Source organism: Wyeomyia smithii, chromosome 3 (genome assembly GCF_029784165.1).
Source record: "Wyeomyia smithii strain HCP4-BCI-WySm-NY-G18 chromosome 3, ASM2978416v1, whole genome shotgun sequence".
NCBI lineage: Eukaryota > Metazoa > Arthropoda > Insecta > Diptera > Culicidae > Wyeomyia > Wyeomyia smithii.
The window spans coordinates 207385594-207412655 of NC_073696.1; the positions used below are offsets into that span (position 1 = coordinate 207385594).

The 27062-nt window shown below is 35.6% G+C and overlaps 1 protein-coding gene across 1 annotated transcript; it reads right to left on the reverse strand.

The window, feature by feature from the left end:
- Positions 1–996: 996 nt before the first annotated feature.
- LOC129730647 (uncharacterized) lies at positions 997–14219 on the reverse strand. The gene is made up of 4 exons (XM_055690153.1): positions 14086–14219; positions 2116–2227; positions 1572–2014; positions 997–1514 (listed from the first exon to the last, which is right to left on the reverse strand). Exons 2-4 carry the CDS (start codon positions 2174–2176, stop codon positions 1158–1160), a joined length of 861 nt encoding a protein of 286 aa, XP_055546128.1. The 5' UTR covers positions 2177–2227; positions 14086–14219; the 3' UTR covers positions 997–1157.
- Between the last annotated feature and the right edge of the window lie 12843 nt (positions 14220–27062).

Sequence of the window (27062 nt, forward strand, 5' to 3'; positions counted from 1 at the left end):
TCTTCATTTTATTTGGCACATTTATGAATTTTCCAAATAAGAGTTCGAATGATTTCTCTGAGTTTCTCTGAAAGGCGCCCGATAATATTTCACTAGTTATTAACTCTCTTAATAACCCTTCATAAGGCCGTGAAAACTACGCAAGGAATCTACATAAACTTCAATAAAACGTATTCCTTACAAAAGGAACATCACAAACGTACCTTTGTTAAAAAATTAACTTTGTTAAAATTGGTGGCAATATAGTTGCCACTGCCCGTTAACCCCAAAAACATTGGTGGCAATATAGTTGCCACTGCCCGTTAACCCCAAAAACGATGGAAGCATTTTTTTGCATCTGCATTGTAAGCTTGATTTTTTGTAATTATAAAAAATGAAAAATCATAGTAATTCGAATGTAACAGTAGGACTCCATTTATTTTGCATGAAAAAGATCGAAGTGAACGGTTTTTTGAGTGGTATCCAGGAAAAAATTTTTAGGAAAAAATATTGAATTTGTCGTCCAATACACCATGTATTTTACAAAAAAAATTGCATAGTCTAACACAGTAAGTCCTAAATAGAAAGATCCTGGTGAAGAACTTACCAATTTGTTGGATTTTCACCAAAATAAAAATGAATTTCTTGAAGACGGTCTAAAATTGCTGTTTGTTTACATAAAAATGATCCCAAAATCAATATTGTACACTTCTAGCAGTCCTAGAAAAAACTAAAGTGTTCTAAGACACTTGTAGAAGTCTTTGGTTAAGTCAAATTTGAAAACAATATTCTGAGTGCAGCGAAAAAAATGAATTTTGTTGGTGGCAATATAGTTGCCACTGCCTTATAAAGGGTTAAAAGCTTTTTTTTGTCTTCCACATCACCAGAGACTGAAACTCCAACTCCCCTTCTCCGCCTTTCTTCGTGATCACGGCTACGATTGTCACCAAGGAAAATTCTTCAATTGAATTATATTGTTCCAATACATTAGCCTGTAACAGTATATTTGATTCTAAAAAAAAACTATCAACAAACGTAAACATAGTCAAGTCTTTCATTTCAACCGGTAAGTCAAAACTTCCGTTATACCATAAACGCAACATTACTTCATCTCTCTACTAAAACATAGATTTAACATATTTACGATTCGAACTTATATAAATGGCAACGGTTTTCCTCTATCCAAAATTGTGACCTTCGTCGACATTCACTTCGCCGCTGTTGATATCATCGTGCTCTTGCTCGTGCTGGTGTGACTGCTTGGAAACCTTCGCCTGAAATTGGTGATGTTGTGGTTCCAGTTGATGCGGTACCGCAGCATGGGCAGCCGCTTCAGCCGCATTCTTCTGCGCTTCCTGTGCTGAGAAGGCCGCCTTGTGTGCGGCCTCTTGAGTTGCCTCGTAGTCCACCTGAGCTGCTTTCAGTTGTTCTTCGATTGCTTCAACGCGGGCTTTAGCAGTACCCACCATTTGGGATTGCGAAGCAAGTTCGGATGCGGCTTCGCTGGCCGCCTGTTGGGCATGCTCCGCTGCTACCTAATTAGAGAAAAAATATTGGCTTTATGGTATTATTTCTGATTTCAGTCGTCCTACCTGTGCATTATTGAGCGCTGCAGTCAAAACCTGAACATGGTTCAAAGCTTGTGACGCAGAATACTGAGCGGCTTTTGCTGCCTTTTTCGCCTGGTGCATCTGCTGGATTTCACTCTCCAGCGCCTGATGTGCTTCTAAGTTTTGCTGTTCCAGACCTTGTAGCAGAACTTGCTTTCCCGCTAGGGCAGCTTGAGCAGTGGCCGCAGCCTGCGACGCAGCTTGTGCCAGAGTGCTTTGCGCAATATAGGAGGCCTGTTTGGCGGCCGCTACCTGGTTGTGAACCGCTGTGTTGGCCTGATCTGCCGAACCTTGGGCGATCGAGCGGAGTCCACTACCGGCGCTGTATCCGGATTTGGAAGCATGATAGGAAGCAGCATTGGAACCGTCGAAGTCATAATCAAAGTCCCGCTTCCGGTCGGATACGGATCGCGCATGGAGTGCCTCTACCAGGGCGAGAGTAAGAGAGATACCAGCTAGCGTTAGGCACCCGTTCGAATGAAAATTGGTTAGTAGGTTAGAGGGGGTTAGCGGGTTATGCATTTACCTATACAAACCAGCAGCACCACCAGCGGAGAAATGCGTACGCGAAATTTGGCAAGTTTCATGATTTGGTTGTCAGGTGCTCGGCAGAAAATAATTCGAGAAGTGTTGTGTATCTGCAATTGTGGAAAAAAATTAAATTACTGTATGGGAAAGAAGTTGGTTTATTAACATTTGTGGTACTCAAACTATTTCAAATTCTTAAGCCTAGTTCTTAGGTCAAGTTTTCAAGCTATGTTCTTAAACCTCACTCATGTCCTAAGCAAAATTTTCTCTCTTAAGTAGTGGTTCCATTTGAAACAATGTATCTTACGCCATTTGTTTTATTTCATTCAAAACGCTTGGTACGCTATCAGGCTTAAAATTTGAAACGCGTCAAAAGTAGAACAAATAAAATTACATAATGGTAGCTCAGAGAGTAATTTAGAAGAAATTTTTTTCGTATTTGAAATCAGCTTGAAGGAGAAAATGTTGTAAAGTGCTATCGAGTATCCCAGCATCTGAATCAAAAAAACGCTTGATTCCTGTTCGACCTGTTCCGTAACAAGGTCGAGAAATAGAATTTTGTATTGAGCGCTACAAAAAATAGTTCATAATAACTATACTTCACAAGGCAACCAAGGCAAGGCACAGTTATAATACTACTATTCAGGAAATTGTAGTTATGGCGCAATTTTGCCAGGAAGAACGAGATTTTACAACATGACTTCTTCCTCTTAGGAAAAAAATTCCTCTTATAATATAGTTGACTAATGGAACGTTTGTGAAATCCAGGAAATCGTGATTGGTGATATTGATAAAACGAAAGGAGGCTCGTGGAACAGTAAATTTGACACGGAAGCTCGAATATGAATGGTAAGCTTGTCATTTACTTTCTATAGTGACATTGACAGTAATATGAAGTGCAGAGCAGGCCCGAATTTGAGGGGGGGGGGGGCAAAGGGGGAAAATGCCCAGAGACACATGATTGAAGGGGTCCTCTAGTTCTAGGGCGACCTTTTTTTTGCTCGTCACCTTCCAGAACGTTACCTCTAAATGATTTAAGAAAAGAGGGCCCCATAAACAAATTTGCCCCGGGCCCCCCAGCTTCTAAATCCGGCCCTGGGGCAGAGTGCAATAATCACCTGATTAAAATCACAATGAATCAAATACTTCTAGTCACAGGGATGAGTCCATGCAAAGAAAAGAAAAAATATCTCCAAAGGATCTATTAGAAACTGTAAGGGAATATGCAACGAAAATTATTATGAAAATGTTATTGTCATGTTCTTCAATGAATTTTCATTTTAGATGCACCAAAAACTCAATTTGTGTGTTTCGTTACCATTTTTATACTATTTTTCAAGTTTATATTTACTTACGTGCCATTATTTTTAATCAGATCTTATTAAAGAATGGAGTTTTTTACGCGATTTTTTTAAATAACGCGGTTTTTTTATACGCGGATTTTTTCAACGCGGTACAACCAACCGCGTAAAAAAAGACTCCAGTGTATATATTTTTTAATTTAAAAACAAGATCATAGTATCATAGTTTCATAGTAGTGACAATTGCAGTCAAATTAAACGTTTGTTTCCCCATAGGTTACTATTGAATTTCATTGAAATCGGACTATAACTTTATCCGTTATTTATTAACATGTGAAATCACGTTATAAAAAGAAACATATTCCGTAACTGATTAAACTCACTCACTTTTCTCAGAGATGGCTGAACCGATTTTCACGGATCAGTTGCAAATGAAAGGTCTAGTGGCCCCATAAGATGCTATTTAATATCATTGTCATTGTACTTTTAGTTCACTGTGTTTTAAAATGTGAAAATCCCGAAACATCATTGTCTTCTAAAGTACACAACCAATTTTTTCAAAACTAGTCTCAAATTAAAAGACTGCCTCGAAAATCCTTAACTAATGATTTTTATTATGATCAAGAATGTGGTTCAAAAGTTATTAAAAGAAAAGTGTTCCGGAGGCTGTGAAAACGCACTCATTTTTCTCAGAGGACTGGACCGATTTCCACAACCCTATTGAATTTTATTGTAATCGGACTAGAAATTTGTCCGTTATGTATGAACATGTGAAATCACGTTTTGAAAAGAAACATATTCCAAAGACTACTCATACTCATTCATTTTTTCCACAGATGGTTGGATCGATTTTCACAAAATTAGTGTCAAACGAAAGGTCGAGCTACCCCATAATACACAATTTAATTACACTATAATCAGATTGTAATTTTCAAGCATTTCCCAATAAAAAGCACGAATCCATAAAATGTCGAATGTTATAATTATGCGATTTCAGGCAGTAATATACTCCTACGGCTTTTTAAACTCACTCACTTTCCTCGGAGATCGGTTTTGGCGTTCTTAGAGTCAAATAAAAGGTCTGGTTGACCCTAAGCTTATTTTATTACAGTCAGACTTTTACTTTAACTAACTCTTGCCTCATAGATTACGAAACTTATTTGAACAAAACAGCTGTCATACGAACGGATTGTCTCTAACAAGTAATTTATTTCATATTAATTTATTATGATTTGGAGAGAAACGTAACTCAAAGAGTGTTTTAAACCCACTGCTTAGAACAAAATATGTGGCCTCAACATAATTTTCATTTAAGTTGAATGTTCTCAGTGTTTGCTCGGAATTAAATTGTTCGAAATTAGGAATCATTTCTTCCATTTTACTATCTCTTTAGCACAATCATTTCAAAAATCTTACGTCAAATTTCAAACATAATGCTTCAATCAATATGAAATTCATTTACTTGAAATACAACGTCGCTATTCTTCGTGTGTGTATCTGTTTGTATGTATTCGTATGTGTGTGAATGTTTGGTTTAAAAGGTTTGGTATAATTGTGCTGTTGGCTACCCAATTCTATTATTTACAGTAAACTATGAATCCAGCAGAAATTATCCGAATATAATTTTTTTCGGGAATTTGAAGTTTTTCGGCAAACTTGTTTCAATAAATAATGCAGCCCAAAGAGAAAGGCTGGGTCTCACCGCTAGGTGAATTAATTCGGACTTTTAATAACACTTTTTGTTTAAAAAAACAATTAGCGTAGGATTCCAAAATTAATTTTTTTCAAAACTTTCATGTAAAAGGTCAAGCAATTTCCTAGTAGTCATCTCTCGGCAACTTTTCTCTTTAGTTTTTGTCACTACCTTACGTTTTTGTTTAAAAACACTTTTTTTCTCTTAAGAGTGCCAACTTTTCTAATTTTGAAAAGAATCTGCAACATAATTTGAGTAAATCTTATCTTAGAACTACATTTTTTAACTTTTCGTAAGATCGTACGCTGAACTTTTATGTATATCTCGAAAACATCTGTTTTTCAGATATAATAAATTTGTTTTTGTAAATTAAGCATAATTGAATGGAATAAAACATTGAAACAAAATAGTTAAGGAAGTTGTTCATAAAACTCAAACGCAAGGTAAACATGGAATTACATCAACTCATTTTTTTGCTATAGGATTGGGAATACTCCCTATTGAGGTTAATCAGTTTAAGGTGTAAAGCGGTAAATTTCAGTGATAATTCTGTTGCCAGGAGAATAAGCCAAGTACTTGGCATCCGAAGGTAAAGCTAAAATAGAACCGTTACAAAATACACCTGCTCAAAGTAGGGTAACCGCTCCTATATTCATCTCAGTACCTACATTCATCTCATCACGCCTTTTGGATCAATTTATCGTCAAATTTTACCATATTTCCAACGTACAACTTACAATCACTTGACAAAATCGAAAAGCAAATAGATTTACTTTCAAACATTTGTAGAGATTTGACGATGAATAGGACAAATGAGAGAAATAAGATGAATATAGGTGCAGCCGGCTGTTGAGATGAATATCGGAGCAGTTCCCCTAAATTGTTTCACTCCTCCTACAAAGTACAAATCCAGTACAAATTACAGTCGGCCCTTTTCGCTTTTAAAATACAATCCTTTTTACCTTATTTTTTTCTTTATTATGAAATGTGCAGTTCTACATTTATTCCAAACGATTTAAAAGTGGTTTTAAAATCCTTGAAAATAACTAGAGATGGTCGGGTTTGACTATTTTCAAACCCGTACCCGACCCGTACCCGAATTTTTTTTCGGTTGAACCCGAACCCGACCCGAACCCGAAACTGTGAAACCCGAACCCGACCCGAACCCATTTGTTTTTTGAGGGGTAGATTTTTTGTACCAATTTGAGGCTGCCCTAAAGCGTTGAGCCTGGAATGGTATTGAAATGTTAGTGGTTTTAACAGTTGCATAGTCGGGTTTCGGGTTTTCAGACCTAACCCTGACCTTTTTTAAACACGAACCCGACCCGAACCCGAAAACTTTTTTCCCACCAAACCCGAACCCGACCCGTACCGGGCACGGGTCGGGTTCGGGTTTCGGGTTTGAAAACCCGAAACCCGACCATCTATAAAACTAACCGAGCTATGATCATTGGTATTCGACAATTTTCGTGACGCTCTCGATGTTTTCGGTATTTTAATTTGTACCCCTAACTTGCCTTTAGACGATTTTATACGTCAAAATCGTAGCTCAATATAACGTAACTTATACCTCGATATCATGTAACTTTTATAATATCTTAAAATTGAAACACAACAATTATTTTTGGGGTGTAGTAAGTTTTGGAATCAGAATGTACCGTAGAATGGGGTAAAATCATCATTTTTTTCAATATTTTATGACTGGTTATGTTTGTATACGAAAATTGTCTTAAAGAGCATAAGACAGGTTTATATATACTGCTAGGTGAAGGGAAATAACTTTTTGCGCACCTTTGAGTAATCAATGAGAATTTTGCATCCATGAAAAAAAAAATTTTTTTCGTGTCTCGTTATAACATAACAAAAAAAAATTAGTTTTCTTATATCGTGGTATGACTGCAATCGGTTATACAATGGAGCTTAAATTTTTACATGCTAGCTTTTATACGTGACTACTGAAAGTTGAATTTCCTCTAGACATTTCGAACAAGTAAAACATAAATCGTAGTCGTAATCTAGGTAATGACAAGGTAAGTAAAACATTTTCGATACAAAAATTAACTGAAAGAAAATCGAGAACTCAAATATGCAATTTTTTGCGCAATTACTATCGCTGTCATTGAGGTACTGATGGGTGACAGAAAATATATTAACTTCTTCAACTATGATTTTGGGCATTTAAAATGCTTTGGTATATTTCACAATAGTGACAAGTTTGCTTGATTCAACACCATTTTGGAGGGCATTTTAAGGATGGGACTTTTAATCGGATATATTCGTGATCCGGTCATCCGAAGCTCGGATCACGGATAGATAGGTGAATACTCTCCAGATATCCGAATATGGATAATCGATAGTCGGATACCAGGATATCCGAATTTTTTTTCTGTCTTTTAAAGCTCGTTTAAATACAACGTATCGCGAAATCAGTTGCTGCTCTACCATCTAATTAGATAGCCAGTGGTGGGCACCATTCCACCAATTCACTAATTTTTAAGCTGCTTAGCGAACTGTTTGCGTCGCTAAAATTTTGGCCTTCGAAACGTTAATCGCTAATTCGCTAATTTTGTCGCAACAAAAAACTATTTTCAAAAACTGTGAGTTGCTGATGGCGCACAATAATTGCTTCGAATGATGATAGTTGAAAAAGTTTCTTCTGAAACCTATGTTTCATTCAAACAAAGTTCAATTGTTTCAATTGTCTAGATTTCCTCTCTTTACGAAACAAGTACAAGTCAGTCTTTTTACTTTTGAATGGGTTTCCAGTTATCGTTTAAGCTGGAGCATTCTGGAGAACTCAAGGTGATTTAGATTATATTTTCGGAACGCCAAAAATTTCTGCCTGTTGTAATGCACTCGAAATTACGGCAACTTCGGTTATAATTAGGGTGGTTTACCGGTAAAACAAAAACCGGTAAAACCGGTAAAACTGATATTTTTTGCAGTACCGAAATACCGGTATTGGAGAGGCGAAAAAACCGGTATTTTCGGTATTTTTCTTTAAATTGAAAAAAAAAAACTTGTCACAATATTCATAAATCATTGTTAGGCTAATGAATGCTACTCACTTAGGTAGGAGTTACAAATCACATGACGATTTATACAGGGTGTTAGGTAGCTCACTTTTAGTCAAATTCTTTAAGGGTTGATTGAGGACTCTATGAAAAAAATCTTTTTGCGCATATGGTGAGAATTTAACTACTGAAGAGTTATTTTCTTCTTCTAGTTTTCGGTTATGTTCACCTCTAATGAGGTCTATCACAAGAAGTATGATAGCTCGCTCAGTTCTGTTGGTTCTCTTGGAGAGCTGAGAAAATTTCGTAATCAATAGTGTCTCAAAAATTCACGATTTTCTGCTCGTTAGAGGCAAGCGTAACCGAAAATTAAAAATAGTGAATAACTCTGCAGTAGTTGACTTTTGGCCATATGCGTAGAAGGATTTTTTTATATCAAACATGGTCCTCTATCGCCTCTTAAAGGATTTTATGTGAGCTCCTCAACACCCTGTATAATGAATACATTTAGACAGAAGCAACATTAAATATTAATTTACCCTTACCTATGTATCAATTTTTGTTATTTTCGAACAATCTGCTTGGATTCAGACGATGTGTTTGTGTGTATCGATAATATGTCAAAAAACTTATCAATAAAGCAAAACTTTTGTTGTTTAAGTAGAACAGCTAATCTCTTTACACACTCATACTCACAGAGGCAACGCGTGGGTTTTGAACCTACCAGTTTAACTATAAATTATGAAAATCATAGTTTGAGGCAGTAATCACAATCATGTTAACGAAAATACGCAAGTCATTATTTATTTTGTGCTATTTAAAAGTAAAACTAAAAAAAATAATAAATAAATATAAATTTGGATTAGGAATTTATTTTTTGTTGATACAAAGTCTTTACAGGATGAAATAATCAACCAATGAAGAATTTCATCCTAAAAATTACTGCTCCTTGAAAAAGTGAAATTTAAATAGCTGTAGCATAGTCAAAGCTTCGTCGCCCGTACCGAAGCGGACTTTTATTAGCAACTAGCTGCATGTACCCGGCCTCACTCGTGTAAACGTTTCTGCTTTTACTATCATTTTCTATATTTTTATATATTTTTTACCAACCTCTCAATTCAAATATTTATTTCAATTTCAGTTACAAACTTGTTCATATGCCTCATTTTTCGTTTCTCCATCAGGAGCTAAAGTTAATAAAATAATTATAATAATAAAAAATTTGGACGAACTGTTTAAAGAGCATCGAACAGAATAAAGAAGTATTTACCTTCGATTCATTCGGATTCGTAAAGAGTAAATTCTGGTCTGATCGTGATTTTTTTTACTTTATTTATATACTCTTCTCAACAGTTTCAAATATTGTTTTTCTACGAATTTTAAAGTTACTCACTAATTTGAAGCTAAGCTTTGCGATGTGGAAGAAAATTTCAAAAAAAATCTGCATGTTTTTTTTTTGTTATTACATGAGTTTCGAAATTATGTTCTTCGTAATCATATCACTAGATTCATTCATTGGAGTTTTTCAAACACTGTTATCCAGTGTTGTATCTGGATCGTATACTACAGATCAAAACAATGGTCGCAGAGGTCCTAATCCTACAAAAAAAAAATCTAGATCGTAATGAAGCATACACACCAAGTTCCCGAAGACCAAATTCAGTAATCTTTACTGAATTTCAACAATAAAAACCGTATACTAAAATTTCAGCTATCTAAAGGTGTTCTGAAAATTCAACAATTGCTTCCATTGCTGAATATTCGGTATCTGTCATCGACTAACACACGCTGCGGCTGTCAAAATAAAAAAAAGCGTGAGCGTAAAGATTTGCCGGGAAGAAAATTATTTTGAAAGTGGATCCGGAGCTCGAGGGAGAGCTGCAGAACCTGAAAGTCGAGCGTTGCGACGTGGAGAAACTATTTGGTGAGTAGAATAGTTAATTAATCTTCTTTTTTTACAGTTCGCTGTAAGGTAGAGGGAATTGCCATCTGTTCTCCGGCCATCGGACGGACTTCGGATGTACATTTTACGATAAAAATGCTCATAATTGTGCAAAAAGGGTAAGATGAAATAAATCTTAAGAAAAAATCAATTTTATACGTATTTTTAAACCGATATAAGGAATTCCCACTCAACTGATAATTCAGTAATCTGCCGGACCTTTGCTGAATTCTATCAGCAAAGTACTGTCAAAATATGCGGCGTCCGACATTGCTGAATGTTCGGCAACGCTTTTAATTATGCTGGAAAATCAGTAAAAGTCGGTCAAACAAGGATGACATTTCATATTGCTGAAAATTCAGTGAAGCCCCGTCAAACAGAATGACATTTCACATTGCTGAAACGTTCAGTAATTTTTCATTGGTGAATGGACTACTGATGTTTCAACCTGGCAAAATTCAGTGAAAGTTTACTGAATTTCAGTAAAAAAAGTTTAGTGTGTAGATACTCATAAATTCAAAAACAAAATCATACAGCGACACGTCCATACATAGACATACATAGACACTAAGCAAAAAATAAATTTCAAATCCAAATTTATGTAGGTAACGTCTTCGGCAGTGGCTTACTTCGGCAGGTTTTTGCATAAGACTGCGGTAGAAAACCGGCCGAAGAAAACCACCACCGGAGACGTTCAACACCCTCTAATTATTTTTCAGTTTTATTTTTAAATAGTACAGAGAGAGTAACTAGCGTTTTTTTTTTTCGCGGACGATCATCACTTCTTCTCGAAACTATGATTTTAAGAATTTTGTAGTTGAAAAAGTAGGTTTAACGACCACGAGTCACCCCTGGTTTGTATTGATCCGAAAAAAATAAAAATACCGGTTTTTTACCGGTTTTACCGGTTTTTATTTTCATAAATACCGAAATACCGGTTTTTCGAAAAGTCGGTAATACCGACCACCCTAGTCATAATTTTTCGATTCAGATAGTATTTGTGTTTCATTCAACATTCCTAAAAGCCTTTATTTTATATACAAGCAGACTCACTTTTGATGCTCCTTATTGACGTGGGACTACGTCTTTGTTTATTATACTGAGATGCATTCTGAAAAACTGGAAATGGAACTGGCAAATGTTGCGTCAGATTTCAAACGTTAATAACAGCATAACCACATGATAGATAACAATAACCAATTGGTTGTTGGATAGATAAAATGTTGAACAAATTTGTAATATGCAAGTTATCACTCTAATTTCATTGCTAAGCAGTAAGATTGATAAAAAGTTTCAATGACAAATTTACGCCAACAATGAACCAATTAAATACAAGCATTCCTAGCACAGACGACGTGAATGTAGTGCTGGGACTATCCGGATTGAAATTATCCGACCTCGGATATCCGACAAATATCCAAAATCCGGATCATCCGGATATCCGGATATTATCCGACAGGATTTTCGGATAGTCGGATATTCGGATTTGGTATCCGAACATAATTCAATGAGAATTATGTAAATAATTATATTATTTACATATTATTATATTATTTAAAAAAAAACCATTTTCCGCGTTACATTTTATTTAACTAGTCTTTAAAAAACAGAAAAAAAATCGGATATCCGGATGGTAAATATCCGGATATCCGCGTATCTGACTATTTGATTATCCGTATCCGGAAATCCGGATAGTATTCGTTTACCTATCCGTAATCCGAGCTTCGAATATCCGGATCACGAATATATCCGGTTAAAAGTCCCAGCACTACGTAAATGGACACCAACCGTTCCCTGTGATATTCTCTGTATCAATATCGAAAAAAATTTACAGAATCTCCCCGTCCCAATAGGTCAATTTATTTTTGCTTCTATGAGCTTAAACTAATATGATGTCTCGAAGGTAAAAGTTTTCCGAAAAGTTTGAAACAATCCCCATTCTTGAACAATTCCTAAACCTGCTGTCAGAACGTAATGAAAACTGATGTCTTGAAAGAAAACATGCTGGTATAAGCAACAGTACCAGTGCAGCAGAAAGCCACAGGTCTCTCGGCGTCTATGATTGCAGTGGTACAATATATAATATTTTATATTCGATATTCAGTAAATAATCGTGACCGGATAGTATCAAAAGACTGAATTCCCAAATATACAAATTTATAGAAAAGTAAGAGCCGGTGAATGCTTTTGAATTGTTGATCCATTTACTAAGATTCATTTCGAATTTTTTCTTACATTTCAAAATGTGTTAGATGATATTTTATTATTTTAAACTTTTCCATAATAAACGTTTATTATCTGTTTTCGTAATACAGCGAATGTAATTTTATGCAAATGAAAAAACTTGTCAAAAAAAAAACAAAAATGGAATTGTTGATTGCTACGATTTTTTGCCGAAACTCGTTGTTAATTTTGTTTAACATATCTTCTTATGTTTGCCAATCGATGAACTTTCATAGGGGCTCCCATATTATTTTGAAAGTAAGATCCATGTTATAAATTTGATTGATTTAGAGTTAAATAAGACAAAACCATTCATTGTGATAACGTAAGTGTTATTGGATTTGGTTTTTGAGGATATAGAGTTGTTTTTTCGAACTGAATTTCTATTTTAACAACGGCTTTTTCCCGTTAACACGCAAGTTCATTAAGCAGACAGTATGTGAAGTAGAGAGATCGAAAAATAAGCGAACTGGAAATATGATACAGATTTGGAAATTATACCGCATCCCGACGGGACATGAACCCGCAATCTCCCTGTCCCGTCGGGATGCGGTATATTTTTCCAAATCTGTATCATATTTCCAGTTCGCATTTTTTTTTGTTCTCTCTACTTCACATACTGTCTGCTTGAGAGAGTTGATTCTGACTTTGACGCATTACGAAAAATTCTTGGTGCTTCTTCAACAAGAACGATAAGCTTGTGCTTTTTCAAATACATGTTGTTTGCACAAAAAAATACTACAGGCATAATATCGCCGAATATAAACAATATTACTTCGAGTGTTATTGAATGTATTGCTAAAAATAGACTAGTTCTAAAAATAGGGAAGGCTGAAAGTAAAAATAGATAAGTCACCGAGCAAGTACATTGATTCTGTCTGCGAACTCTGTATATTTTCAAACAAAAAATCTCCTAATTACAGTGTTTAGTCTCACATCAAAATTTCATACAACCCTAGGGCTGTAGCAATAAATATTTACATATGACAATCTACGTATTATCAAGTTAGAGATTAGCGATTGGCGAACGTTTCGCTAATATGGGTTTAGCGTTTAGCATTTAGCGGTTATCGAGCTAAACTTTCCAGTTAGCGGATTAGCGCTTAGCGTCGCTAAATTTTCAGTGAGCGGTGCCCACCACTGGTTGTATATCAAAACGTACACAACTATTGACATAAATTGTACTAGCAGAACCGAAACTATACTTCTTCGCGGTATCGCCGTATCAATGGAATAAAACTGTTATGTTTTGACCACATAAATAATTTTTTTTACGGTCTGAAGGTGGTTAAACTTTGTACCATGTATTGTACTAGACGTAACAACCCTCTTTGACAGTTGAATTGAGTTGCAATCATTCTACTGCTTATGGAGCATAGCACAAACGGTTACAGCATAGATTTTTGACCGTGATTCTAGTTGTGTCGAGATTTTTTTCAGTTTATAGTTGCTCAACATATATTGTCGTATTCCTAGAACTTCACTGAGACTTGGTTAGTACTCATATTATTGTTCACTGTTTTGTGCACCAGGGGTAACATACTATATCTATCCTTTTCTACAGCTAGTGTAAGGGTATAATGTGTATTAACTGTTATTCAGTTGAATTCGAGGAACAGTTTCGGCTGATATGTCATTTTCCACGCTGAGGGACTTTTAGTTTTCTTTCTACCCTTACTTCACAGACCGGTTAACATGTATCACAAACAGAAATTTTCTTTTCGCTGGGTTACTTCACTTTCAAACACACTGTACTACTTAAAACGATATTAAACTTTTTCAAACGGTTACCTACATGTATTATTTAACAACAAACGATTTCTGCGATGCCCGAACTAGCTCATGCAACTATTAATTAAACACTGACACACGATAGCCACGAAAACGAAAGAGGTTTACTTTCAACGTACCGAACTGCTAGATTAGAAGCAAGTAACAGCTAGCGAGGACCTTGCCTGAAGTATATATATAGAAAAGTGAATTTTGGCTTGCATCGGGATCCAAACCACGCTTTTTTTCAAACTGCAAAAAGAGTGAAAGAGAGAGGGATGAGCAGCTTCCGAAGAAGAAAAAAAACTCCCCGTGAAACATATCCCCTCCGCGTGTTTTGTTTTCCTTGCATAGAGGAGCACTCTTCACATTGTGGTTTTCATTTGCAGTTTTGCTATCTACAGGCACTCGGGTAAGACGAGTGGAGATGATTATGCTGATGATTGGTAAAGTCTGCACTTTTGTTCGGTTTATTATTTAACCAAATCGCTTCGGGCAGCCACAGAGGCAAACAGAAACGCAAGAAACGATAGTGAACTCGGTGTGGCGTCTTCCTCCTGCTAGGCAAGTCCGTTTTGCTCCACTCCACAAATTTATCATCCACAGCTCAAACACATATCCAGGGGCGGTACTTGGATAGTTAGGCTAGAAAAAATTAACATTCTTAATTCTTCTTTAATATTAAATTATTAAGAGGCATTTTTCTAACTCAGAAGGAGTAAGCTATACTTAACTGAAAAATTTCTAAATATAGTAAAACTGGACATATTTCATGTTAGTATGCAAATTACACCAATTCAACCCTGCTAACAGCAGTAATCAGCAGTTTTTGGTGTTATACAATTTTCGGTAAACAGCCTTTTCGCGGTACTACCGTGTGGACTAGCCCAAAACGCTGCTTGTAAAACGAAACTCATTAGACATGGACCATTCCTATATTGATCGACTGGAGTGCCCATTCATTTTTTTATTTACTTTTGAGGTCTTTGGCTTTGCTTTTATCCAAACTTAGCGTTTTCCTTCTACCCTATCGTGCAATTATGTTTTATTGTTTTGTGGCCGTTGGTCCCAAGCCAAAAAAATGCACCGAAAAGGGGCGAACCTGATAGGTAACATAGACGTAAGACGTCTCTATATGTGCTAGCAGCGGTTTGTGGGTCACGCCGATTTGCTGAATTTTGCCGCCGTTACACTGACTTAGCCAACAATTATCCGAATGGTTACTGTGAGTATGCGCTGGAAAACGCTTCATTAACGTGCTTTTTCTCCTTTATTTTCATGAACATCATAAAAAAAAGTTATGCACGCTGTTTAGTTTTGTGCGCAGTAAAAGTGAGGCTTCGTTCGGATGACCTACTGCAGCATCAATGCCTAAGTCCCAATTGAGCGGTTAAGGAAAAAGGGTGAGTGATGTAACCAGCAAACAATTTAAAGCCTTAGAAAAATGTCTGGTTTCGGAGGATGGATGCATATATTAGAAAACGATTAGGTACTCCATTAGAGGTGTAATTAGACTTATGCGCTGCAACCGAACCCATTTCATAATCTGCCGTCGTCGATGAATTGTTCTCAATATTTATTTTCCGTTGGTGTCTTTATTATTCTTAATTATTTAATTTTTGACTGGTATCTTTTCCGCCACTATTATGCCACCCACAATACATAAAGAGACAAATTCTGCTCAATCACTGACATTTAATGGCTTGTAATGTGCGGTTCCACAGGAAATTGTTGAAGTTTGAAGCAAATAATTTTGATTCTATCGAGATTTAGTTTTTGTTTTGGACTGTTTGATGAAAATTTTAATGGTTGTTCGATCAAAAAGAAGTAAAGAATATAAGAGCAAAAAACATTCGCGAAATCCTTTTTTTTTCAAAAAAAATTAGTTCTACTAGTTTTATTTTCCCATATTCGAGAAGCCGTGAATATTCAACTAACAAATCTTTATGAATAAGATAAAAAATGTACTTTTCGAAATATTTAATTCATGGTTCGTTCTATCGATATTTTTTTTTCGAAGAATTTTTTTGTGTTGTGTTTTTTTCTCTGAAGGACCGAACTATCATATACAACTTTTCCGATGACATTACACCAATAAAACAAACCGTTCAGGCTTTAGAAATATTTATTATACAGTCAGGTTTTTTTTACGCGGGGGATACGTACCTCGTAGAAAAAACCGCGTTAATTTAAATTTAATTATAAATTATTAATTTAAAAATTAAATTTAAAAATTATTAATTTAAAAATCCGCGTAAAAAAACCGCGTTAATTCAAAAATCCGCGTAAAAAAACCACGTTTTTTAAAAATCCGCGTAAAGTAGTCCAGCAAGAAGGGCTTTAGAAAAAAACCCGAGACACTCTAGAACCAGTTTTAAATACAGTATTTAATTGTCCTCTTTGACGGTCATTCCGGATCTTTCAGTGGGCGGAGAGTATTTTTTGGACTAAGTCTTCTACTAGATAAACACTTAAACGTTTCTGATTCCAAACCCACGTTAATTCGGACATTCGTGAAAATTTTTTTTGAATTAGCGCGGTATCGCGTAAAAAAAACCGCGTTAATTCAAAAATCCGCGTAAAAAAACCTCGTAAAAAAAACCGCGTATAAAAAACCGCGTAAAAAAAACCTGACTGTATAATAATTTATTAAATTATTTTTTATTTATACATTGAGAATATTATTTTTACACAAGCCACCGTCAATGATTTTAAGTTGGCGCGCCGATAACACTGGACGACAAAAGCGAAAAAAAAGTTTCTCTAAACTCAAGTTGAAATTAATGAAAGATTATAACAGCTCTTTAACCTCTTTTGTTTTTTTTGTTCGTGGGCTTCATGCAATAGCAACTGAGCAGGAAACAAAAATCGGCCTTGGAAATTTCGGATACACTCCAGAAGATCGGAATCCATCCACAAGAGCTGGATGAAACTCTTAGGGTTGTGCTTGCCCTCAGGAGTCTTCGGTTGTCAAAAGTTTAACCATGTCCTTAGAGAGTCGCCCGGAGATAGAACTCACGATGAATACTGTTGAGAATTAATTGTTGGACGAAGTCTTGAAACGGAGTTTGAAATCTGGAACCAATCTTTCGTTTGGAATCAGATTTAAAGACAATTACTTTCCGTCTTTGCCAGTAATCTGGTCACATAAAAAGAGAGTGACTTAAGCATACTAACAGTACGAATTTTCAGAAGAAGTGTCCGAAATTTTCAAACTGTTTGAGTATTATTTTCAACCGTCAGTTCCAGCAGATAAAATTCACTCGCATATGGAAGCAATCTTCGAAAGATCACGAATCTCTCCGCAGCCTCGAAACTGTTGGAAGTTATAGTGCGTGTAACTATGATCGATGTTACGAAAAGCTATATTTAAATTGTCCAACACGGCTTCATGCCTGGTAGATCAGTTACAACGAATTTGATGAAATTTACGTCGGAATGTACAGTCTCTCTACAATTATAGGTCAGTCAACGTGTTGCATAAATGTTGAAAAATGAATATAAAATCGGAAAAGTTATCAACGACGAATGTTTTACTATCTATTTCTGTGTTCTGATGTATACTTTCGATCGACAATAAGTTTCAGTGCAGCTGATGTGTGTAAATCGGTTAAGTAGAAAAACAGTACTTGCATAGCAAAAGACACAATTATGGGTCACTTTTGGCCTTCAAGATCATTTAGTTTATAAAACCATCAAAATCCATCACAAAAGTTATTTTATTGTTGTTAAAGCCTGATAATAAGTTATTTTATTAGATCGTGATGTAATCAACAGAGTGCTAGAAGATATTTTTTTCATCTGCCCCATTCAGAGATATCAACAGATGAAAAGGGCGTATTTTAAAAATTAAAAGCTTAATAGCTTTTCACCCATAAAAGATATCGTTAAAGTATAGCCACCAAAAGTTGCGTCTTTTAAAGCTCTAAAAGTCATCTGAACATAATTTTACTGAGAAAATTGAATTAAACAAAGTAGAGCGAAAAAACCGTTTTTAAGAGCCACCCTAGGCAAAATTGCTCTAATTCAGTCAATTTAAGAGCTACAAGAAAGTAGTCTTCAACAAAGCTGCTTAAAATCAAGTGATCTACAACTTTACTGAAAATAAAATTTTATTTTTCCAAAAATTAAAATTTTAGTTGGTTTATTTCGTTGGTTCTAGGACCACCCTAATTTTCACCTCAGTTTAAATGTAGACCAAATTATAATAAGCAACTTCGCCATATAAAGTATGGCTCTAAAATCACAAAAATGTATCGAAAACTCCATTTCCGCCTAAATTGTCGTTCTGTACCACTGTGCAGTGCTGCTTGACTGTCAGAGAAAATACAAATATTTGCATGTTTGTATATCCTAGTCAGACACACATTCGCACATTCAAGGATTGCAAAAATCTCTGCTTGAAACACTGTTGGCCAGTGTCCCATTGCCACTGAAGATTCCTGCACCCGTTTTGGTACCTATTTTTGAGCCATCTGTGAAAAATATCGTTGAACCGGGATGGACATCAGGAACTCCGACTTCCCATTCTGTACGCGACGTTTCGCATACCTTGTAGGGAATATCATGGTTATCCTGAGGTGCCATCCAGTCTCCATTCATACTCATCACTGGCCCTCTTTTGAATGAGTTATAAAAATACCACTGCCAATGAAAATCTCCAGTTTCGTGAGAATAGACGGATTTGCGTAAAAGTGACCCATAATTGTAGCTGACCCATAATTGTGGAGGCACTGTATAACAAATGTGTAAAGAAAAGCGCAAGTCGATGCTAGAGTAACGGGGGTATTTTGGCCAGCTTTGGGAAGTGTTCGCACAGTTCATTAAAAACAAACACAATTTTTCAACATAAATACCTACTCTATTACACCATTACTAAAAGCTAAGTGTCTATTTTAATATGCACCGTTCAACAATGCAATATATTGAAAAATATCCTAGAAATATCAATATTTCTACGAAGTACCACAAACATATTTTGGTCCACCAAATTTTTACTTTGGCCCACCTTTATATCTAGAAACGTGTATGGAAATAGTTCGGACTAAATATATTTAAAATCATTATCGGTATTTTTAGAGCAAAAATAGAGGGTTTGAGGAGAACATCCTTCTGCTGTGAATTGTTGTAAATTTTAGGCATCTAAATATGGAATAATTTGGCTTATAGCGGTTTGACAGGCATTCTCATCCAATTTCACATCGTTAAATGTGATAAATTAAGAAGTAATTACCTGCAAATTGTCACAAGCTGATTCTTTGTTCACGTGCAACGGCCGAACGGTAAACAAAGAGATGTTAAAACTTGGCATGGCCAAAATATGTTTGCTTGAGAAAGAGGCAAACATATTTCGGCCATGCGTTTAACCACTTTTTCAACTTTTTCCAACATGTTAGAGTATACAAACTGTTTCTATGACATTTTATTGATGTTACTACAACAACGAATTGTATCAAAAGCATACATATTTGTTACAATAGCTTCCGAACGTTGACTTGTATATTAGCACTTCCTCTTGACTTTGGGTTGACTCAGCCATGACTTTGAATATGTATGAACTAATTCCAAAATAACATTACCTAGAGCCAGTTTTTCGCCGAAAATTATAGTGTAGTATGATTTTTTGGTGTGTTATTTTTTTTTTTCATTCTCGCTTATTTTCCGTCGGTCTAGTTCCGCCACTGTTGTGGCCAATCACCGACGCCCAGGGAGGCGACTCCACACCCAGGACCCTAACTCACGACCATTAACGGACCGGCGCCAACGGCTTTACTTCCTCAAGCGATGGAAGGCGTGATCCCAGAGATTTTTCGCCTCAGAAAATCTCCCGGTGTCGGCTAGGATTGAATCTAGACCAGTTGGGTTGGTTGTGAGTGGATCACGCCACCTCACAACCATCGACACCTATGTCGGCGGTGGGATTCGAACCCAGGCGTCGAGCGTGGTTGGCAGAGACGTTACCAACCACACTAGGCCCCCGCTCTGGTGTGTTATTTAATGCTGCATGCATAGTTTTCTAATATTCATTGAGTTTATCATATTAAATGCATAAAATGTTACCGGGTGGGCCAAAATATGCATGTGGGCCAAAATACCCTCGTTACCCTATATATACAGACTTAAAGGCAGCATTCGACAAAATTGACCATCAAATACTGCTGAACAAGTTGTCTCGGCTTGGGATAGCCTGGCTAGAATCATACTCAACGAATCGTGAAGTTCAGCAAATGTTCCGTCATGGCACTGTGTGATTGGCCAACAGTATTCCAAGCAGAGATTTACGCTATATATGAATAAGTTATCGTTTGCCTGAAGAGAAATTATAAATATGCGGATATTTGCATTATCTTTGATAGTCAAGCGGCACTAAAGATACTATGTGTCTACATATGTGCGTTCTCTCACTGCGAAGTTCCCTCACCTTCGATAAATGGGCAGTAAGAACAAACAACAGAATTTAATAACCGCCCATTGTTTTGATGCCTAAGGTATCTACTACAATCGCCTTGCCTTACAATACTGAAGTTCGAGATCAATATGAAAGAAAAATTTTGAGAATATTCGTGAGAAATCAACATAGTGCTAGAAACAGTTTTTTGTTCTGCAGTAATAGATTTCGCACTTCAGCAAAAGGTGGCAGTAACATTAACCCTTAAATGCGCAATGTTGTTTTAAAACAACATTACGAATAACGTTTCAAAATCAATGTATTCTATTTATTTTAGAGATATAATTAATTGGAACAGTTATTTAGGCTTCAATGAAGACGATAAAGCAGCTGGAAGCACTGTATCGGAATGTTTTGTTTTGATTTTCGCTGTCAAAATATCGGAGAGAATTCCGAGTGGAGCAGGTTTTCTCTGAGAATAAATTTAAAAAATAACAGGTAAACGGTAAGTAAAAATATCTAAAATATTGGAAATTATACTAATGATAGTGAATGACTGCAGTTTTGCGCAAAAAACAGTGATAGCTAAAATTTTTCATCAAAATTATGTTTGTTGTTTTAAAACAACATTGCGCCTTCATAGCATCTCACATTTTCCTGTAGGTAAACATGTCACGCTCTATTGACGAACATATTCGACGATATTTAGAGAATCTCGACGACTCTGAGGATGGTTGTGAGCAGTCAGATTCAGATGTTGCAGATGAGCATGAATACTACACAACGGTACACCAACTCATACAGGATTTTGAGGACTCCGACCACGAATTGGGAGATGACAATGATGCAGCATCTGTCCAGGACGACCTTCTAGATGAAGAATTACGTTTGAACCAAGGCGTTGGGCCTTCGGCCAAACCTGCCAAAAGAACTACTAATCCTGTCTGGGAAAACGGATTCGGATCGGATTTTTAGTTTAGTTATGTTTAAAAATGTGAAAATCACGAAACATCATTATCTCAAAAACTACTCAACCGATTTTAACAAAATTGGTTTTAAATAAACGAACTACTCAAAAACCCTTAACTTTTTAGTTTCATGAAGATTGAACGTGTGGTTCAGAAATTATTCAAAGAAACATGTTCTGGAGAGTGTTTATTCTCACTCATGTTTCTCAGAGATGGCTTGACCGATTTCCACAAAATCAGTGTCATTTGGAAGGTCTAATTACCCCATAAGACCCTATTGATTTTTTTTTGCAATCGGACTATTACTTTGCCTGTTATGTTTAAAAATGTGAAATCCAGCTTTGAAAAGGAACATATTCCGAAGACTACTCAAACTCACTCACTTTTCTCAGAGATGACTGAACCGATTTCCACGAAATTAGTGTCAAATGAAAGGTCTAGCTGCCTCATAACACCCTATCGAGTTTCAATGTAATCGGTCTGTTACTTTGTCTGTAATGTATCAAAATATGAAAATCACGAAACTTCATTATCTCAGAAAGTACACAACCGATTTGAACAATATTGGTATCAAATGAACGGGCTAGTTAAAAGTTAATTGATGAATTTTATAGTGATTAAACACGTGGTTCAAAAATTGTGAAAAGAAACATGTTCCGGTGACTTTTCAAATTCACTCGTTTTCCCAAAAATGGCTGGACTCAATTCAACAATCTTAGTGTCAAATGAAAAGTTTGGCTTTCCTATAGGTTCTCATTTTATTTGACTATAATCGTATTTTTATTCCAACTGTATCTGTACTGTATTAAATTATAAAAACAACGAGCGTCTATTATCTCAAAGATCACACGACTTATTTGAACATATCTAGTGTCATTTGAACGGGTTGTCTCTTAAACTCACAAGTAAGAAACTTCATAGCAATTTGATATGTGGTTTAATAGTTATGAAAAGAAACGAAATTCAAAGACTATTTAAAACAGTAACTGCTTTGATCAAAACATATGGCCTCAACAAAATTTAAATTTGGTATTGTGCTATTCGTAAGTTCCCGGTATTGCTCGTGATTGAAGTGTACGAAATTCAAAGTCATTTATTTTATTTCGCTATTTCTTCAGCACGAATATTTTATTCCTAATTAATACTATTTTAACTTTTTGCCTTTCTCCTAGAAAAGTATAGCAATCACTTGCAAAACCGAAGATATGGAAGTGCTCCAAAGGGCCGAATGGCATATATCACTCGACTCAGTTCTGTATGTATGTATGTATGTGTGTGTGAGTGTGTGTATGTGTAGATTTTCATTCTCTCTCACTTTTCTCAGAGATGGCTGGACCGATTTTAATGAAATTATATGCAAATGAAAGTTCTAGATGCCCCATAAGACCCTATGAAATTTCATTGTAATTGGATTTTTATTTTAGAGGTTATGTTTAAAAATGTAAAAATCACGAAAATCATCAATATCTCAGGAACTACATAACCGATTTCAATAAAATTGGTATCAAATGAACGGGCTATCTTAAAAACCTTTAACTTTTGAATTTTATATAGATTGAACATGTGGTTCAAAAGTTATGAAAAGTAACGTCTTCTGAATACTGTTTAATTTCACTCATGTTTCTTAGAGATGGCTGGACCTATTTCCACAAAATCAGTGTCATATGAAAGGTCTAGTTACCCAATAAGACCCTATTGATTATTTTGCAATCGGAATATTACTTTTACTTGAGGTTTTAGTCACCGTATAATTTAATTCACTTTGGATGGTTGATCTTTCTCGGTGAAATATACACACTATGTTTGTTTTAACATGACGTTTCGGCGTATTGTTATTCAGCCATCGTCAGATATGACAAAACAACATTCTTCTCCCACCAGTGTGGTTTGCTTACTCAGTTAGTAAGCAAACCACACTGGTGAGAGAAGAATGTTGTTTTGTCATATCTGACGATGGCTGAATAACAGTACGCCGCAACGTCATGTTGAAATTAGTGTCAAATGAAAGGTCTAGCTGACTCATAACCAGGGTTGATATTTGTTGACCCTCTTGAGTGAAAGTGAAAAAAAGCATCCATAAACGATATTTTTTTACAATCCTTTCAGAGTTCTTCCTTCCCGCTTTTTGCATGGAAGTGAACTATCAAAACACCTCATTATATTTCATGCGATGAAAGCAAGACAACAAAATCAGTTTATGAGTTAACGAAGATTGTCAAGGCATCGGTCAGTGTCAGTGAAAAAGTGTTTCGGTGAGGTTCATTTTGGTTGAGTGGACTGTTTGTTTTTCTTTTTCGCTTTGAAGTGAAGATCAGTTGGTTGGATTTGTCGTCAAATTATGTTTTGTAACCGTGAACGATGCGCGCGATCTATTTCATTTGAGTATAACAGCACGTTACTAGGACGAAAATCTAGTGTATCTGAAAGAGTGCTGCGATCATTGGAAGTGGAAATTGAAAATGATTGGCTGTAATTTTCGAAGAATTTAGCTGCGGAAAATGACTTTTATCAGCACTGCTCATAACACCCTATAAAATATTACTGTAATCGAACTGTAACTTCGTCTGTAATGTACCGAATTGTGAAAATCAAGAAACTTCATTATCTCAAAAAGTACACAACCGATTTGATCAATAGTATTATCAGATGAACGGGCTAGTTAAGGGTTAACTGATGAATTATGATTTAACACGTGGTTTCAAAGTTTGGCTGCTTTATACGTTCCCATTTCATTTGATTATAATCGAACTAAGCAACCGTTATGTATTAAATTGCTAATAAAACAACGAAATTCTATTATCTCAAAGATTACACGACTTATTTGAACATAACTAGTGTCATACGAACGTGTCATCTCTCAAACTTACAAATAACAAACTTCATAACAATTTGATATGTGGTTCAAAAGTTATGGAAAGAAAAGAAATTCAAAGGCTATTCAAAACTATATCTGCTTTGATCAATATATGTGGCCACAATATAATCTAAATGTGGTATCGTACCATTTGAATGCTCCCGGTATCGCTCGTGATTGTATTGTTCGAAATTAAAAGTCATTTCTTTTATTTCGCTATTTCTCGAGCATTTACATTACGTCAAATTTCGTATTTTATACTTCTAATGCAACATCATTATTTTACAACCCAAAAAGTGAATACACATTTATTGGATTGAAGCGCTCGTGTAAATCTATTTTTACAAATAAAAAGTTTGAATGGGAAAGGCTGGGTCTGACCGCTAGGTGGATTAATTTAGGTTTTTTCGTATTTTTTCACAACGCACAGTAGGGCAAATTGGTTCGTTGGCGTGACAGAACCTCATAACTCCTTAACAGTTGTTTTCACAGTGTTCATGTCTTCGGCAATGTTGTTCACCATAAAAACATCTTCTTGAGAAATGTATTCAGGCAGCTTAATTTTTTTTCTACAGATGGCGCTGACATCTATCTTCTGAATAAATGGTGCTAGCCATTTTGTTTTTTTGGGAAAGTTGTTTATATCATCAATTGACATAAAGTTGTCGAACATATTACAAATGTAGGACTGACCGTTAACGAGATAAAATTATTTTCATTATTCATGAACCCAAAATTTTAGTAATGAATTATAACTGGGACTTAAGTACATATGTTTTAATTTCAGATATAGTCGAACTTTCGAGTCATCATGAAATGAATTATTGAAGGTTTGTAGTTGCCTTTGTATATTATTCTGTCATCCTATGATGTGTCATCATATTTGAGAAAGAATATAAAATAAAGTTTTGATGTTATTGTTTGTGATAAAATGTTTCAAACAGGAACATTGTTCAAATAAACTTTAGTTGGTCATGTTCCCTTTCTAAGAGCCCCTCTTGTTTAATTTTATACCATTCAACATGAATACTTAACGCCTACTTTTGTTTGAAACACTGCTCACCAAATAACAAACAGTTTCCTAGTACTAATAATTATTTCCGGGGGGTATTAATACTACTGGACGTGCTGATTGACGGACACTGCTGATTGACGATTTTTAATATGAATTGACATGAAAACAATCGTTGCGAAAACTCGTATTACTCAGTAAGTCGCAACTAGTAGCAGCTGATTTTTGGTTTAGTACTAGTCAATACCTTGTATTTTAGTACAATAATAGTGTCACAGCAGAACGACGTAGAGCTTTATGTTTTTCATATTGCCGAAAATGAGGAAAAATTACAAAAAAAAACTCGTTTTACACACTATGCCTCCTACGAACCTATTTTCAACAAAACTGTCTTAAAATCACATTACCTATTAGTTTATACTCTGTTTTATGAGGATCATATGAGTTAGCTTATTGATTTCTAAGTATTTGCATGCCCTACTGGAAAATATCTGTGAAAAATTTTTCTTCCATTTTACAAGCCTTGTAAATCCTCACTTTCACAATATTATAGCACATTTTCTAAATTATTTTTCAAAGTGAATTATCATGATTTCCAGTCCATAACATGTCTACTGCAAGTAGAAAATAAAATGAGTCATGAAAACTGAATTTCATTTATTTTTAGTTTTGTCGCGACTTTTCTGGATTCTGCCCCACAGTGCAACGGATCTAAAGCATAAAATCGTCGACGAAATAAATATTTATGCAGCTCAGAAAAATATCTCCAATCCCATAAGCATCTCAGGTACTGATCTTAATAAGTATTTGAGAATTTTGATATTTAGCTCGGTTGCTAATATAAAATCTTATTGGAGTAACAAGTTTGGTTATGATCCTATTAGGACAACTATGCCACAGAATACCTTCACCAAGATTGGGTCTGTTATTCATTTCAACAATAATGACGGAATGTTACCAAAGGAACACCTACAACATGACAAACTTCATAAGATACGTCCACTTATCGAATCTCTTAGAGATCGTTTCGGTAGAATACCAATGGAACAGAAGCTATCCATTGACGAGCAAATGTGTGCAACGAAAATGGCTCATTACATGAAGCAATATTTACCGAATATGCCACATGAATGGGGCTTCAAATTGTATCTTCTTTGTAGTATGGAAGGATTTGCCCATGACTTCGAAGTTTATTCTGGTAGCGGTAAACAAAAAGACCTCTTACCAGGAGAATTTAATATGAGTGAAACTGCTAATGTGGTTACAAGGCTGATTCGAACCGGGCCGCGCAATGTCAACCATATTTTGTACTTCGACAATGTCTACACTTCACTTCCTCTAGTGACACACTTAGCAAAAGAAGGCATTCATTCTCTCGGAACAGTGAGGATTAACAGATTGAAAATATAAAGCTACCAGATAAGAAAGAGATAATGAAGAAAAAAAAAATCCTAGAGGCTTTTACAACGAGTGCCTTACAACTGTAGATGATGACTACAGATGAACTACAGATGAACTACAGATGTTCGACTAGATCAAGTATCTCATTGGATGCGGTGGACAGATAAGCAATACCGTTGCAAGTATCCTTATTGTAAGGGTTTTACGTATAACTCCTGTCAAAAATGTGGAGTTTCTTTGTGCAACACGAAAAATAAGAATTGTTTCTATGAATATCATCACAATTTGTAACTAACTGGTGATCAAATAGGCAAATAAAAGTAAATACTTGTTCTAATTTTTTAGATTTTTTTCTCCGATAATGTCGCAGTGTTGTTTT